At 38.0% G+C, this 19079-nt stretch overlaps 1 protein-coding gene across 1 annotated transcript in view; it reads right to left on the reverse strand.

Annotated features, from left to right (window-relative positions):
• The window catches only part of LOC124777013 (lysophospholipid acyltransferase 7), a 145716-nt gene that overhangs the window by 24947 nt on the left and 101690 nt on the right, over positions 1 to 19079 (reverse strand). Inside the window, exon 5 of the mRNA XM_047252262.1 lies at positions 12538 to 12743. Within this exon, the coding sequence (XP_047108218.1) occupies positions 12538 to 12743 (206 nt within the window). The remainder of the gene's footprint in view (positions 1 to 12537; positions 12744 to 19079) is intronic.

Consider the following 19079-nt stretch of genomic DNA (forward strand, 5'->3'; position numbering starts at 1 on the left):
AGTGCTTGTCTGACGCTGTGATTGAGGAAGAAAGTGGAGTTAATACAGAATACTGGGGATCCAGTATTGGAGTCAAGAGTTTACCAGATTCTGGAAGTCCTTTGATCAAACAAGACAGGAGGAATAGATTGGAATTTCTAAAATCATTGAGGGAAGTGGCAACCAAATGCCTGTTCAAGTATGTGTGTAGACTCTATGAGCCTGGAGAAAGACTACTAGACTGCCAGAAAAATATCTTCCACACAATACTGAAGATAGCAAAGGCAGATCAGTGAAGGACCTACCACACAATCAGCTTAACAGCTCATACATCCAAGCTGGTGACAAGAATAATATACAGAGTGATTATAATTAAAGTTAAACTTTCACACCACTGTAGAAATAACACCAGTGGCCAGAATGATGTCAAACTGCAACGGAGTATTAGCAGAGAAGGGAGAAAACATATGGCAGAAGAAATATAAATACTTACAAAACGTAACAATAGACAGCACTGTAAGCATCATAATTCAATAGTGGTCGACTATAAATGACAAATGAATCATACAACAACATCTAAGGTGAAGGTTTGATGTTAAACAAACTGTACTACTCAGTGTGCATGGGCGTACAGGCATGATACTGTTAAGTTACATAAGCCCATCCACCACGGCAAGATCATATCACATCGGACGGGAAAAATAGGTTTTTAATTGTCCTGAGGCCAAAATCTGCATAAAAAGCATCAATCACATTGGTTTTTAATTGTCCTGAGGTCAAAAACTGCATAAAAAGCATCACTCAAAATCAAATCGGATTATTAATTTTTGTTTGATTGGCTCCTAACATGTTCAATGTGCTGTCCAAAACAACAAGTTGAAATCCAGAAACAATATGTTCCACAAATGATCAAAGTGTTTCCGGGGCTACATTCAGAATGTGTTGTGCAATGCGTGCCTTCAATGGAGCTAAGTTTACAATCAGAACACTGAACACAAAATCTTTCAGATAGCCCCACAGCCAGAAGTAACATGGATTAAGATCAGGTGACCAGGACAGCCAGACATAGGGAAATGGTGGCTGATAATTCTAGCATATCCCAAATTGCACTTCAGCTGCTGTTTAACTGGATTTGCAAAGTGCAGAGGTATGCCATCTTGAATAAAAATGATCACATCTACACATCCACACTGTTGGAGAGATGGAATAATGAGGTTGCCCAAAAGACACTCATAGCGCTTACCAGTGACAGTACAGGTAACAGAACCAGAAGCACCTGTCTCTTTGAAAAAATATGGCCCTATGATAAGCGATGCCATAAACCCGCAACATATAGTGGCCATTTCAAGATGAAGTTGTATTGGTTGATTGAGTGTGGATTTTACATCGCCCGTTTTCAACAACTCTGTGTATTGAAATATCCTGTCAGATGGAATTGGGCTTCATCTGTCGACAAAATCTTCCACAGCTAATCATCGTCCCCTTCCATGCGAGCAAGAAATTCTAAAGCAAAGTTCTTTCTTGCTGGCAGGTCAACAGGAAGCAACTAGTGCACACGGGTAATTTTGAATGGATAGCAGAGAAGGATGTTTAGTAGGATTTTACGCACCGTGCTCCTGGGTATGTCAAATTTTCGGGCAATTCTCCATGCACTACACGTTTGTACACCAACACTTGTCTCCTCCTGCATTGCTGTGGCCACTGCTTCCTCTGATGTCGAATCAATTCGTTTCCTCCCTTTACCAGGTTGCACACCAAAAGGACTCGTCTTTTTGAATTTCTGAATCATTTTCTCCAGAACCACGAAGTCTGCACAGTCATCATTCTTGCAATACAGCTTTAGAAGCAGAGCGTGATCCTGCATTGTGACAGTCATGGTGAATGTCACAGATGCGAAAGGAGAAAAACCATGTATCCGGCATGTTTATACCAACTTTAATGGGTCATGCGCATGACAGATGTTTTCATTTACATATTCTGACACATAAAGCACCATCTATTGATCAATTTTCACCCTATTTTTTTTCTTCTGCCATACGTTTTCCCCCTTCTCTGATAATATTCCATAGCAATTTGATGTCATTCTTACCAGTGGTGTTATTTCTACAGTGTTTTGAAAGTTTAATAACTTTAATTATAATCACCCTGTATACATAATGTTGGAGATATAAGAAGAATATATTGTGTGTGTGTGTGTGTGTGTGTGTGTGTGTGTGTGTGTGTGTGTGTGTGTGCGCGTGTGCGTGTGTGTGGAGGGGGGGCAAAGTATAGCAAAGTGTAAAGTGTACTACACAGAGGGTAACAGGTCTCTTTGACAGTAGTCTGCATACTCTGTGCTGTTGTCTTGGCAACATACTCGTATGCGCTAACTCTACATAATCATGAATGTTAAAATAGAACTTGCCTTATTCTTGTAATTCTGTGTTCAGAATTGCTTATTTTGCTGTGCTAGTTCAGACAGTTTATGAGCCCAGTGTAGGCATTTCAAATAAGTGTTCTAATATACAGAAAAAAAGAATCATCAAAATAGTCTTGAACAAAAAGGTGCGTAGTGAAAGTTATCAGGATGAGCAAGCTGCACAGCAATTTGTGTAATTCAGTATTACCCATATTACTAATGAAGGTAACTGTGACAAATGAGGGCAGCATTAATAACACAAATAGAGTGAGTTGTGGGTCACAAGAACTATGCTATGTGGAAATCTGCTGTGGAAGTAATCTTACTCAGGGCATAATGAATTCTACAGTGAAACCCACTGAGCAAAATTACGCAATTAAGGAACTGAAGACAAGATCAAAGTTGATATTATTGATTGATCCAGAGAACTATATACACACACAGAAAATAATCTTATGCAAAGCATATTCTTTCCAACAGGAGTGCAATGGAACAGTAGAACAACCATAGACAACATTTTTGTTCATTCCTCATTACTAGAAGGGCATTCTGTTAGCAAAAAGGTGAATGGCCTTTCAGATCATGATGCACAAATTTTAACTCTAAAATATTTTTGTGCTGCAACACGTTATATATAGTTATCAACTGTTTAGGAAAGCTGATCCAGTTGCTGTAGAGACCTTTGTAAACCTTATCAAGGAACAAGAGTGGTTCAGGAGCATCAGTGTGTATTCTTAGAGGTGAAACAGCTCTTTATGATGTTAGTAATAAAACACATTTAGCTATATGTACAGTGGATGGTTGCAAGTTAAAATGTCAACTTGCTGGGAAAGTTGATCTTAACATAATTGTAAACACAGAATCAAAGTGATTATGGCACATGATGTCTACTGTGTAAAAGACATTTAACAATTTTATATCAAAACAAAGATGAGGTGACTTACCGAACGAAAGCGCTGGCAGGTCGATAGACACACAAACAAACACAAACATACACATAAAATTCAAGCTTTCGCAACAAACTGTTGCCTCATCAGGAAAGAGGGAAGGAGAGGGGAAGACGAAAGGAAGTGGGTTTTAAGGGAGAGGGTAAGGAGTCATTCCAATCCCGGGAGCGGAAAGACTTACCTTAGGGGGAAAAAAGGACAGGTATACACTCGCACACATGCACATATCCATCCACACATACAGACACAAGCAGACATATTTAAGGACAAAGAGTTTGGGCAGAGATGTCAGTCGAGGCAGAAGTGTAGAGGCAAAGAAGTTGTTGAAAGACAGGTGAGGTATGAGTGGCGGCAACTTGAAATTAGCGGAGATTGAGGCCTGGCGGATGACGAGAAGAGAGGATATACTGAAGGGCAAGTTCCCATCTCCGGAGTTCGGATAGGTTGGTGTTGGTGGGAAGTATCCAGATAACCCAGACGGTGTAACACTGTGCCAAGATGTGCTGGCTGTGCACCAAGGCATGTTTAGCCACAGGGTGATCCTCATTACCAACAAACACTGTCTGCCTGTGTCCATTCATGCGAATGGACAGTTTGTTGCTGGTCATTCCCACATAGAATACATCACAGTGTAGGCAGGTCAGTTGGTAAATCACGTGGGTGCTTTCACACGTGGCTCTGCCTTTGATTGTGGGAACTCTTCCGGGTTACAGGACTGGAGTAGGTGGTGGTGGGAGGGTGCATGGGACAGGTTTTGCATCGGGGCCGGTTACAAGGATAGGAGCCAGAGGGTAGGGAAGGTGGTTTGGGGATTTCATAGGGATGAACTAACAGGTTACGAAGGTTAGGTGGACGGCGGAAAGACACTCTTGGCGGAGTGGGGAGGATTTCATGAAGGATGGATCTCATTTCAGGGCAGGATTTGAGGAAGTCGTATCCCTGCTGGAGAGCCACATTCAGAGTCTGGTCCAGTCCCGGAAAGTATCCTGTCACAAGTGGGGCACTTTTGTGGTTCTTCTGTGAGGGATTCTGGGTTTGAGGGGACGAGGAAGTGGCTCTGGTTATTTGCTTCTGTACCAGGTCGGGAGGGTAGTTGCGGGATGCGAAAGCTGTTTTCAGGTTGTTGGTGTAATGATTCAGGGATTCCGGACTGGAGCAGATTCGTTTGCCACGAAGACCTAGGCTGTAGGGAAGGGACTGTTTGATGTAGAATGGGTGGCAGCTGTCATAATGGAGGTACTGTTGCTTGTTGGTGGGTTTGATGTGGACGGACGTGTGAAGTTGGCCATTGGACAGGTGGAGGTCAACGTCAAGGAAAGTGGCATGGGATTTGGAGTAGGACCAGGTGAATCTGATGGAACCAAACGAGTTGAGGTTGGAGAGGAAATTCTGGAGTTCTTCTTCACTGTGAGTCCAGATCATGAAGATGTCATCAATAAATCTGTACCAAACTTTGGGTTGGCAGACTTGGGTAACCAAGAAGGCTTCCTCTAAGCGATCCATGAATAGGTTGGCGTACGAGGGGGCCATCCTGGTACCCATGGCTGTTCTCTTTAATTGTTGGTATGTCTGGCCTTCAAAAGTGAAGAAGTTGTGGGTCAGGATGAAGCTGGCTAAGGTAATGAGGAAAGAGGTTTTAGGTAGGGTGGTAGGTGATCGGCGTGAAAGGAAATGCTCCATCGCAGCGAGGCCCTGGACGTGCGGAATATTTGTGTATAAGGAAGTGGCATCAATGGTTACAAGGATGGTTTCCGGGGGTAACAGATTGGGTAAGGATTCCAGGCGTTCAAGGAAGTGGTTGGTGTCTTTGATGAAGGATGGGAGACTGCATGTAATGGGTTGCAGGTGTTGATCTACGTAGGCAGAGATACGTTCTGTGGGGGCTTGGTAACCAGCTACAATGGGGCGGCCGGGATGATTGGGTTTGTGGATTTTAGGAAGAAGGTAGAAGGTAGGGGTGCGGGGTGTCGGTGGGGTCAGGAGGTTGATGGAGTCAGGTGAAAGGTTTTGCAGGGGGCCTAAGGTTCTGAGGATTCCTTGAAGCTCCGCCTGGACATCCATGCACCCTCCCACCACCACCTACTCCAGTCCTGTAACCCGGAAGGTGTACACAATCAAAGGCAGAGCCACGTGTGAAAGCACCCACGTGATTTACCAACTGACCTGCCTACATTGTCATGCATTCTATGTGGGAATGACCAGCAACAAACTGTCCATTCACATGAATGGACACAGGCAGACAGTGTTTGTTGGTAATGAGGATCACCCTGTGGCTAAACATGCCTTGGTGCACAGCCAGCACATCTTGGCACAGTGTTACACCGTCCGGGTTATCTGGATACTTCCCACCAACACCAACCTATCCGAACTCCAGAGATGGGAACTTGCCCTTCAGTATATCCTCTCTTCTCGTCATCCGCCAGGCCTCAATCTCCGCTAATTTCAAGTTGCTGCCACTCTCACCTCACCTGTCTTTCAACAACTTCTTTGCCTCTACACTTCTGCCTCAACTGACATCTCCGCCCAAACTCTTTGTCCTTAAATATGTCTGCTTGTGTCTGTATGTGTGGATGGATATGTGTGTGTGTGCGAGTGTATACCTGTCCTTTTTTTCCCCTTAAGGTAAGTCTTTCCGCTCCCGGGATTGGAATGACTCCTTACCCTTTCCCTTAAAACCCACTTCCTTTCGTCTTCCCCTCTCCTTCCCTCTTTCCTGATGAGGCAACAGTTTGTTGCGAAAGCTTGAATTTTATGTGTATGTTTGTGTTTGTTTGTGTGTCTATCGACCTGCCAGCGCTTTCGTTCGGTAAGTCACCTCATCTTTGTTTTTATATATAATTTTTCCCACGTGGAATGTTTCCTTCTATTATATTGATAACATTTAACAATTTGTTATTTTTGAGTGAAATAGTGGAGAAGGGCAACAGAGTCATCTTCAACAGAAATGAAGGAAAAATGGTTAACCAATATGGAGAAATTATAGCAACAGTAATTGATAAAACACAGATTAAGATGTAAACCATTCTGTGTACTCTGCAAAGGGTAACTTACGGCATAAAAGATTTGGGCACCTAAACAGAAAGCCCTGGAAATCTTGAAGATAATACGTATGGATATTCACCGAGTGATAGAGTGGGAGTCTATAGGAGGAAGCCATAAGTTTCTTACCTTTACAGACAAATACTCAAGATATAATCATGTTTATTCTTTAAGTTCTAAAGATCACATGAGTGATATTTTTGAGAACTTTCACTAATATGATAATGAGATGTGTATGCCAATCAAAAATTCAGTGAACTTGTGAAGGAAGTAGGAATAAGACAGAAACCACCATTAGGTAGAGTCCATCCTATGTGTTTCAGAGAGGGCAAAATGTATTGCTGATATTGTTGAAAAGGCAAGAAGTATGTTAACTGATTCTGTGTTACCTCACTGCTTTTGGACAAAGGCATTGTCGACAGGTGTGTACTTGATCAATCGATCACCTACGACAGCAGTAAAAAATAGAGCCCTCTAGGAAGTATAGACAGAGAAGAAGGCACATATAAGCACCCTAAAAGTTTTTGGATTTGAGGCTATAGTGTAGATTTTGATGAAGGGAAAATGGGACCCAAACTCTAAGAAACACATTTTTGTACGCTACTGTGAAGGTTCAAAGGGTTAACGATTCAATAAATCTTATAAATAAGATAATACCAGTAAAGACATGTATTCCTTGAGAATTACAAAAAGAAATGAAAGAGAATCATTAAGGGCAAACAGTCACTTCATTTATGCCACAGGAAAAGAAACAAAAACTGAAAAAGAGGAGGCAGAAGAATAAGAAGATGGTAAGGAATATAACAGATTTGTCCTATGAAGGTTTAGAAGATGAAGAACAGGAAGAAAATATTTTAAGACTTCTTCTCATGGAACTTAAACAAAAAATACCTTTGCTATGAAATGCATGTATTCCAATATGTTAATGGCGAACCCACAACTATTGAAAAGGCTATAAGTGGTCTGAATTCTTAACAATGAAGACAAGCTGTGGAAAGAAATTTAGAATCATTTTCTCAAAATGAAACTTTCAAATGGGTTAAAATGCTAGAAAGGAAAAAAGCCATTCAAGTCACGATACATAAAAACATAAAAAAATCCTGAGAGAGCTTCACCAACATGAAAACCAAGACTTGCAGTCAAGGGACATTCACAAAAAGAAGGGGCAGACTACACAGAAATGTTTTTACTAGTGGTAAAATATAAAGATTAGATTAGATTCAGTTTTTGTTCCATAGACCCAAAAAATGAGATGATTCTTGTGGGTTTGGAACACGTCAGAAAGTATAACGTAAAAACAGAAAACTTTTGAATATTATACCTGATCATTTGTCAGGAGACTGTTGAACTGGGTGAATACAATATGGTAAACTGGAACAGCTAATATTTATAGAATTAATGTGCTATCAGAATTAAATACTGTTATGCACTATTAATAAATTTATCATACACAAAATACCTAAACTTGTCTGTTCTAACCAAGTGCTGTCAAAACTGAAATCTAACAGACATTTTCACTTAAGCTGGCTTAACAGCCTCTATTAAGATACTCATCTATGGGGTAGAAGGGGTTGCCCATCTTGTTAAAAGTCTTTCAAACTCTATTTAAACAGTGCTTTATCTGAAGCCAAGTTTTTAATGGTTGGTGGCAATTTATTGAAAATGTGTGTTCCTAAATATTGGATCCCTTTTTGGACCAACATCTTTATGTAGATTGTTCTTATTCCTAGTATGGAACTATTGGTTTGAAATACAGATAAATTACTTGCAACAAATTTTATTACGCAATAAATATACTGAGAAGCAGTGGTTAGAATGCGAAGTTCCTTGAACAAGTTTCTACATGATGTTCTTGAATTTACACCACAAATGATTCTTATCACATGCTCACTGCAAATACAGACCTGTTTAGGCACTTAAGCAATTCTGTGGTATGCCATCCCCAACTGAATTTATTATCAAGTTGTAATCCAGAAACTTAACACTGTCAACCTCTTCGATCTGCATGTCTTTGTAAGTTATACACATGCCGGAAGGAAATCTCTTACAGGTTCTGAACTGCATATAGTGGGTCTTCTCAAAGTTTAATCACAGTGAATTACCTTTAAACCACTTATTAATGTCAGTTAAAATTTGATTAGTAGCTATTTCTAAATCTGTACTTGACTTGCTACTCATTGCAATGTTTGTGTCATCTACAAACAAAACAAACTTAGCATCTGGCAATGTAACAGATGAGAGGTCATTAATGTACACAAGAAAAAGCAATGGACCCAAGATGGAACCTTGGGGAACACCACATGTAATTAATTCCCAGTCAGATGAAGACTGACTGCTTACTGCATGAGTATTTCACAATGACACCATTTGTTTCCAGTTAGATATATAAGACTCAAACCATTTCACAGCGTTGCCGGTGACACCATAATATTCTAATTTACTTAAGAGAATGCCATGGTTCACACAGTCAAAGGCTTTTGACAGGTCACAGAAAATGCCAATAGCCTCTAATTTATTATCTAATGAATTGAGTACATTCTCACTGCAAGTGTAAACAGCTTTCTCTATATCAGAACCCTTAAGAAATCCTAACTGTGACTACACTGAACTTAATACACCTCTCTGAAAATGTTCTGCATACTCCATTTTGTTGTCTGGGCAACATACTCTTATGCACTAATTCTACGTAAGTATGAATGTTAAAATACAGCTTGCTTTATTACTGCAACTTTATGTTCAGCACTACTTTATTCACTGTGCTATATCCAAAACAGAAGAATGGGAAAGAAAACTGAGGATTTGTTAGATGACGATCAGTTTGGCTTTTGGGATGGTAAGGGCACCAGAGAGGCAATTCCACTGTTGCGATTAATGATGGAAGCACGACTTACAAAAGATGAAGACATGTTCCTAGGATTTGACAATCCAGAAAAAGCATTTCACAATGTAAAATGATGCAGGTTGTTTAAAAAAAATTGGTGTAATAAGCTATAGGGAATGATGAGAAATCTCCGCTACTATATAAAAACAAGTTAGTGTTTAAAGTTGTAATCCAAAATTTCGAAACATTCTTGAGCGATTTAGTTCATATTTTTACACATTACTCTAATAAAGGCTCAAAGGGACATATATGTTATTTATTTTTATAATATATATGGTATGTAACTATACATGTACCGTATAAAGGAGAAATGTTGGTAGCAAAAAAATCAAAAAATTCATGACTGATTTACTTCAAACTTTTCCATGATATTGTAATAAATGTTTGGACGGGCACAGGCTATATACTTTTTTAATATTTATGGTAGGCAAACATATAAATAAAATCTACATTACTATATAAAGACAAATCATTCTTTAAGGTTGTTACTGAAAATCTTGAAAAGGTCTTGACCAATTTACTTCAAATTTTTACACAAAACTCTAATAAATGTTGGATGGAAATAGGCTACATATTTTTCAATATATTATTCTTTACTGTCAAAATACTGCTATGGAATCCGAATTGTCTGAAACTTTGTAATCCTACCAATTTTCAGATTAAAACCAGGTAAAATACAAACAACTATCCTCACAGATCCAGCAACAGGAGATGTCTCTTATACTCTGTATACCAACAATCCCAACTGATTTACCCATTCATTTTAAGCAAATTTCATTCCTATAACTTTAAGTGGATTTCATTCCCGTCAAGGATTCACTGACAATAACAATAAAGATGGCTCAAGGTCAGAAAGGAGGGGGCAATAAATGGACAGAGCGAGGGGGAGGAAATGGACATAGAGAAGAGGAAGGAGGGAATGGACAGAGAGGGGAGGGTGAGGAGGTGGAGAGGAACAGAGAGAGGTGGTAGGGGACGGGAGGAGATTGTCAGAGAGAGAGAGAGAGGGAGGTGGTGATGGATAGAGAGAGGAGGGCAGGGAGGAGGAGGTGATGGACAGAGAGTGGGGGGGGGGGGGGGTGGAAGAGGAGGAGGAGGAGACTGACAAAGAGAGTGGGGAGGGGGAAATGGATACAGAGAGAGGGAAAGGAAAGTACAGAGTATATCTAATTCCCATATGTAAATAGCAACTGCAAAGCATTGCTGGTTTGCTAGTATACGATATGTACAAGTACCAAGAGGAAACACTAAGAATAGTAAAAGAGAGCTGCTTGGACTAAAAAAGATGTGAGATGGGGATGTAGTGTTTCATTTCTATTGTTCAATCTAGGCATTGAGAAAGCAATGATGGAAATAAAAGAAAGGTTCAAGATTGAGATAAGTTCAGGTTGAAAAGGTGACATTGCTATCCTGTACAAAAGTGGAGACCTACAGGATGTGCTGAATGGAATGGACAGTCTAACTGAACAGTTTAGTGAGTACAGCTAATGGATTAAGAGTAAATCAAAGAAAGATAAAAGTATGAGGAGTAGCAGAAATGAAATTAGTGATAAATTATACATCAAAATTGGGGACAAAAAAGTACATGAAGTTAAGGAATTCTGCTACCTTGGAAGCAAAATAAAACATGATAGATGAAGCAAGGAGAACATAATAAGAAAATTACCAAAGGCAAAGAGGGCATTCCTGTTTGTCATTACCAGCATTAAGCTGAGGAGGAAATTTCTGAGAATGATGTTGCAGAGCTCAGCAACGTATGGTAGTGAATCATGGACTAAAGCTAGAAAAGAAGGGAACTGAAGTGCTTGAGATATGGTGCTAGGATGCTGAAATTTATATGGACTGATAAGATAAGGAATTTCGGAGGTTCTGCACAGAACTGGCAAAGAAAGGAACATATGGAAGACACTGACAAGAAGAAGGGGTAGGATGGTAAGCCATCACGAAGCAACTTCCACGGCATAACAGGGAGCTGCAGAGGGTAGGGGAAGAGCTGTAGAGGAAGGCAGAGATTGGAATACATCCAACAAATAATTGAGGCTGTAGAGTACAAGTGTTCTTCTAAGATGAAGAGGTTGCCACAAGAGATGAATTTATGGTGAACAGCATCAAACCAGGCACAAGATTGCTGATGTAAAAAATAGTATATGGATGGTCACATTTTCCCGAGTCTGGAAGAACTGCATATCTGAAAAGGGTGGATATAGGGTTGCAGCACATTATCTCTACAGCTCTGTATACTGACAGTATTCCTCCATGCAACATGATGACTCTCCATACCATGGTACCACCACCAAATTGGTCATCTTCCATAATGACGGTTGTATCAACTGCTCCTTTCCTTCTAGATAAATGAGCAACCAGATCGATTCTGAAAACTGCAATCCACCTGTGAAGAGCATGTACCATGATTTATTCATTTTTCACTCTTAATTCTGCTGGTTCCATGTGTGGGTGAGGCATACTCTGACAGATATTTCTCTGGAAGATAGTCTGTACTGAGCCTCTGATACATATTTTTCTTGAAATTGCGGTTCCCAGTGCTACTGTATGCTCTGTATATGACTGTCATACAAACATAAATCAAGTAATGGAAAAGTGTTTTCATCACGGCATGCATTTGTTTTGTCCAGCTTCTGCAAATTTATAAATACTTTGGTGTCCTCTTTATGTGTGCTCTATAATCTTTTTCTAAATTATACAGAAATTTGATTTTTGGTAATATGTACCTTTAACCCTAATTTATTATTCCTTAAGATGGCATGGCTAAGTATCAGACTGGTAGCCAAAGGTTCTGTGCTCAATTCCCAGTTAGTACTGGAATTTTTTTCTGCTACTCACTACACATCTTTGTAAAAACAAAACACGCAGAGTTGTCGCATGATTAAAAGTTCATATAAAACTGCAAATTTCCAGTAACTGCCTGTTACTGCACACTACCTTTAAGAAATATGCAACAAATGATTTGGTTTGTGTTAGTTTCATTGTTCACTATGATTTTTAGTTCCAAAATTAATGTGATATCCTTTTCATTATCAACTTATTTAGCTTTGGGCACAAAAAAATCAAACTACATTGCACAATAATACACTACACGACAAATCTGCGTCAAGTGCAACCAGTATAATGCAGTGTCATATGTTCTCCGCCACTCAATAGCTGCACTATATGATGAGAATGATTGATTATCTTAATATTTATTGGATAGTTAGTTGCCAATAACATCACCTAAGTGCAAATAAGTATAACAAATGTACTCTCAATTAAACATGTGTATATGGTATTTTACTCACACATATGTGTATGTTTTTGTTGGTCCATGACCTCTTCGAGATTCAGCTGAAGCAGGATAGGCCCCAAATCCAGCCATAGTACAGACACATTCAGACAGTACCATGCCAGTGTACAGTCTCATGCGAAATATGAAGAACGTAGGAGTCAGGTACCATATACGGTAGAGAACAGATCTCTCTTTGTAAAATTCTTCTGACTCCATGTACTAAACAACAGAATAAATATGTCCTTTAAATTAAAAATAGTAAAATTAATCCAAAATTGGACTGAAAATAGGCACAGAAAATCGTATTGAACAACACAATGTATAATGTTTATGACAAAGGAAGAATTAAATTTTAAATTTATATTGAATATTGATATGTAAAATTACAATCATATCTAAGTTACAATGACTAACATACATATATCAGGTATGGCAATAGGTCACATAACAATGTAGCTTTGCTCATACGAATATAGTGTAAAATGTATTAATTCCTTTCCACATACTAGGAATAAGAAAATCATGTAAGCATGAATGATTCTGCCATGTCTGATATAATTGAAAGGCATATTAACTACATTCCTGTGGCAAAAAAATTAATGACAAGAACTCTTGAAAGCTCTGCATCTGCCATCAGACATGGCAGAATCATGTGAGTAATACCAGTTGAGCATAAAAGTCTACCTGATCAATGTTTATCTTCAATTGCTACGTGACTGGTTTTGAATGTGTAACATTACATTTGAGTCAAAGCATCGGCTCTGTGAGCTTACTTCAATAGTTCATATATTTCTGTAAATGTTTCCCAAATTTTACCTAAATTTGAATAGAATTATGTTGACCATCCATTATCTTCTGAACTAACACATCAAGTTCCATTGTAAATGTTATATTAGAATGCTGTTTGCCTCAACTGATTTCATGAACCAGGGGAAATCAAGATCTGGAAGGTCAGGTGGGGATCTGAACCTAACTTGTCTTGAATATGAGAGCCTTAACCACTGTGCCACTTTGCTTCATCCCAATGAATCCAGTGCTGTAAAAATGAAATTGTTCAGGTTACCTAAAGCAGATATTACAATGCTTAATACTCCTTTAGAGCATAATGTTATCTTTATCTGGCCACCTCTATCCATTTGTCACCTCGCGAAATTTTGCCACTTGGGTACTGGGTTGGCACCTTTGAAATTTTGTATTATTCTCAACTATGGCTTTAGCTGTCCATTTACTGGCAATCATAGAGAGCAGCTTGGAAGGTGTCCTTGAACTCTGTATCAGTATTCAACAGTAGCCCATCCAAACTGTTGGAACTTTTTCAGAGAAGTTAAGATCCATACTGTGTCCCAAAAATAGTTAATAAACAACACAACATGCCCAGGCAGCAATTTGAAGATAATTATGATGTGGGAATACCTGTTAAGTAAAGACAGCAATACAACACAATATTTTTCTCATTGATTTCTCGGCATGGATAGCACTGTACCTTTGGTTGGGAAGAAAATTTTTTTATTTGGTGACACAAAGGAAGCTTCTGCAACTTAGGGATTATCAACAGTCGAGGTACTTGATGGAACTGGAGAGACAAGACATTTGTGGCAAAACTAAACTAAAAGGGATTGGTTGACAGAACACATTCTGAGACAACTGCAATTTATTATTGCTCTGCAATTTAGTATTGGAGGTAACTATGGGGCATAAAAGTTGTGGAGGGATACCAAAAGATAAATATAGCAGATTCAGAACAATGTAGACTGCATTAGTAATCCAGAGATGAAGAGGCTTGCACAGGATAGAGAAGCACGCAGAGCTGCTTCAAACCAGTCTTAGAAATGAAGACCACAACAACAACAACAACAACTCTTTCATTACATAGTTGCAGTGCAGGTAGACTCGTCAGAAACAAAGTTTCACAACATTTTCTTCTAAAAACATAAAAAACGACTCAGTTTAGTTGATTTTCCCAGAACATGAGAGAGGAGTATCCCACTACTGCAACCATGCGACATCAAAACTATATCTACAGCAGAGCAGTAATTTGACTGGTTAAGTGTACGATTCTTAGCTTTTTCTTTATAAAAGAGAAACAACTGCCAATTCATTAGTACTGGAAGATGATACCTCCTGAAGATACTTTTGCAGAGCAGCACAGTTGACCCTTGGAAATAACACCAACATCATCGTGTTAACTACAACAGGTTATTTTTTGATCATTTTCTATTCCATGTATGTGTCTTCCACATCATTCAAGCTAACAATGCCTTTCCTATGCTAATACTACACCAGCACAGTACAGGGACTGCCTGTAGCAGAAGCAACAAGTGTACCATGAATACAATGATACTTTTCCCTTGGAAATTAGTGAAGAGAAGATACCAAATTTGAATCTGAACATATTAATATTTAAAGGGGAAGACTGCATTCTGGTGCCCTGGTGACAGAATCTAAAATAGCCTGTGCCGGAATTTGATAAGAGTTAAGAAAGAAGTGTCATATAAAATAAAATATAGGAAGAAATTGATAATTTAATGAAACAGTAAAGTAAGCAAAAGATAGATTGCTACTTACCATACAGGTGATATGTTAAGTTGCAACCAGACACAACTAAAAGAGGCTCTGGGGTGCTATTGGGTAACACAGGACTGGAACAATTGAACCACATCCTTCACCAGGGCTTTGATTACCTATCATCATCCCCAGAAATGAGGTACATTCTACCCAAGAACATTCCCACCCCTATTAAAATGGCATTCCATCGCCCACCCAACCTTCATAACATCCTAGTCCATCTTTATGCCTCTCCCAGCTCCAACGCCTTACCACAAGGATCATATCCCTGTCAAAGACCCAGGTGCAAGACCTGCCCAATCCACCCACCCAGCACTTCCTATTCCAGTCCTGTCACAGGCTTATCCTACCAATCAGAGGCCGGGCCACCTGTGAAAGCAGCCATATCATATACAGGGCCTGCTGCAATCATGGCACGGCATTTTATATTGGTTTGACTATGAATCAGCTGTCTACCAGGATGAATGGCCAAGGGTAGACCACCCTGTGGCACAACATGTAGCTCAACATAATATTAAACTGTGTGCCAGACCGAGACTTGAACTCGGGACCTTTGCCTTTTGTGGACAAGTGCTCTATCAACTGAGCTACCCAAGCACAACTCACGACCCAACCTCACAGTTTTACTTCTGCCAGTACATAATATGCTTGATTTCAATGGCTGCTTCACTATCCGAGCCATCTGGATCCTTTCCTCCACACAAGCCTTTCTGAACTGTGCAAATGGGAGTTATCCTTAGAACACCTTCCCCAACTATCCTGGCCTCAACCTACGGAAACACTATTACCTCTTCCCCTTTCTCACCCCCTCCAGATTGCTGTTTCAGTTCTACATGACAGTTGCATTCTGGTCTGAGCTGCCAGATATGGTGGTCATGTGAGTATGAGTTGTGCTTGCTTCTATGAATGAATGAATGAATGAATGTGTGTGTGTGTGTGTGTGTGTGTGTGTGTGTGTGTGTTTCCTTTTCTAACAAAGGCTGTGGCTGAAAGCTAATCAGTAAGTGTCTTTTAGTTGTGCCTGGCTGCAATTTACTGTGTCATCTTTACAGTAAGCAGCAATCTATCTTTTCCTTACATTGCTGATATTCAAGTTGGAGTCCCCATTTTTTGATATTTTAATGAAATATTTATAGGGGGTTATTGCTTTTGTCATTAGCAACGGCACAAGATTACAACAATCCAGGTAAGTAACTGCATCCAACAGAGGTAAAGTAACTGAAGAAGTAATTTGTTGATGAATAATAACTAAATTAATCACAATAATTATGACTATGAAGGCTGTATGATGTCTACAAGTGAGAAATTCGGCAACTGAGGCTACAGATAGCTATGACTGTTTTTATCAGATATAAAACTATGCAACAGAGAATAGCAGGATCTGCGGTAGCTGCTCATCACCAAATAGTAGTCCTGGTTCTCAAACTACAGCGATTTGGCTCCTCATCAACATCGTGATGCTATGAGATATGTAAGCAACTCTGATGAGCTTTGTTGAAGCCAAATTAAATTTATTTTTCTTTTTTGGTTGACGTAGCTAAAGTGTGTTTCTGTTCAAAAGATTTCCTTTTAACAACAGGTTACCTATCTACTGTGACAATGTTAACAGGAGAAGACTAATTTCAAACTGAACATTATCTCAACTGTATGCCTATGTTGACTAGGAGAATGAAGCAGCATTTAAAAGAACTGTTTAAAACCTTTATGGGACAGTCACCCTCTAAAGTTGATATTAAATTAGATGCACATACTGGTAAAATAAATATAAAATAGATAGCAACAGTACTAATTTAGTAATGCAATTATAGTCTCAAGGTGATGAGCTGAGTACTAAACTGGACACTAAAAGCTTTACATTCTAAAAGGTTTTTATGGAGACAAAGGAACAAACAATCACTGAACTTCATGAAAAACTAGATATCACTGGTGTTGATTTAATAAAGAGAATAGATAAGTAGCTAGAAAAAAAGTGTGTATTACAGATTCTCACAAAGAGAAGTTGGAGATAAATAGAACTTTCTCAGAATTACAATATATAATCTTAAATCAACAGAGAAGTTACATTCTGACCTATCCAAACAACCTGATTAGTTATAGATCCATCACACACATATTTTGTCGACTTGAATAATGGAGTTAAACAAACTTCAGACATTAACATCACTTTTAATATTTCGAAACACGATATAGGTTCACTTTCCCACTTTTAAACCTTGGAAGAGTGTATTGATCATTCTTTTGAAAAAATAAATAAATAAATTACAACAAAATAATACCCTATCAGTTGACAGACCTCATTCATCAGCCGATATCTGCAATCAATCTGTTTGGGATAGATTCATTAAGTTAAATACTCACCTTTGGCTGAAGTGTTGGAACACTTAAGTGACAAATTTTTATCAGCAATTTAGAAATAGTTGCTCAGATTTTCATTGTGTAAGATCATGTAATAACCTGGTGTTAACATTCACTAAAGAGAATACTTATGCCTCACACCCAAATTAACCAAAGTGAGGCATTGGGTAGATAGGGATCTCCAAAAATGCATACTGGAATACTCTTTTTGATGCCACCAGCCTGCAGTAGTTATTGTATGTCACGTTTCCTCAGAGATTTTTTTTTATTCTTACTCCAAAGTTGTAAATTGGAGTTTGGTTACTGTGTAAAGTGGAATAATAGAAAAATTCTTAGAAAACAGAGAGAAAGATAATCATGCATGGATTCAAAATAAATTAGAAGACAACCTGAAAATAAAAGAATACAGAGAAGAGAAGTGAAGCATAATGTTATAAGCAGGATGCTGTACGCCACCTACCTGAATTATAGTGGTCTGACAAGTGGCTTAAAGCGATAAAGTTGTTTTGAAATAGTAAGTTCTTATTTTTAAAGATGAGAAATGGATGGAACCAAGAGTGTTATTGTAATGAACAATATATCAGTGCTATGGATACACCCGATATACAGAACTCCATACAAACAAAAGTAAAGTACAGACTGCAATAACTAATTTAGGCTGGAATATTTCATTTGATGCAATTCTTGTAATAAAAAAAAAAATAAAAATAAAACTGCTGTACCGTTAAGAAATGTTCAAAATAAAATATATATAATAACCAATATCTTTCTATTATTGTTACTGTTGTTAATCCAATAAGGAAAGTTAAAACAATAATAAAAATTATTATTGATATAATATGGTTTAATTTGTTACAACTAATATTTATTACATTTGATAGTGCTACAGTTATTATTTTAACCATTTCAAAATATTGGTTCTGTGGACTGAGAGTACGAGTATTTTACTATTTTACTACCCTTAACATTTTAAAAGCAGTAGTTAGTGTTTTATCCAGTTTACAGGATAGGTGTTTCTTTAAATTACTGAACTAAATGTTTATATTTTATTTTTATGGTCTATTTTTCTGGTATTTATATAATTTGTTTAAAACATTTATTAATAGTTTGATTGAGATTAGAATATATATTAATTATCATTTTTCTCACTGAGTTTGATATACCTTTTTTGTGAATGTGCTTTAGATCTTTCTGTTTTGGTTTCTATAATTCATTCTCAAGGTAATTGTTTCTTTAATTCTTTTGGTCTGTCTTTATATTCAAGTACTTATTTATAACTATTTTCTTTATCCCCTTGTTTACTGAATAATTATTGGTGTTTGGTTCATTTTTTAAGGTTTGAGTATAGTTTTGTTTTTATAATTTGTCCTTATTCTTCCACTGATTTAAATACAGTTCGATATTATTTCGGTGCTGAATTTTTTTTTTTTTTTTAGTTTAAGTTTATTGAGCTTCTGGATTTGTTCTTTACTGGTTACTGCTAGAGGATTAGTTTATTTGTCTTCTCATCAATCTCATTCCAATTAAATTTGGACCAACAATTATAACACATTGAAACAAACAATATTAAAACTAATAATAATACAACAGTTTATCTTCTTTTGACCATATATACTATTATATTATATATTACGT

This window comes from Schistocerca piceifrons, chromosome 2 (assembly GCF_021461385.2).
Source record: "Schistocerca piceifrons isolate TAMUIC-IGC-003096 chromosome 2, iqSchPice1.1, whole genome shotgun sequence".
Lineage (NCBI taxonomy): Eukaryota > Metazoa > Arthropoda > Insecta > Orthoptera > Acrididae > Schistocerca > Schistocerca piceifrons.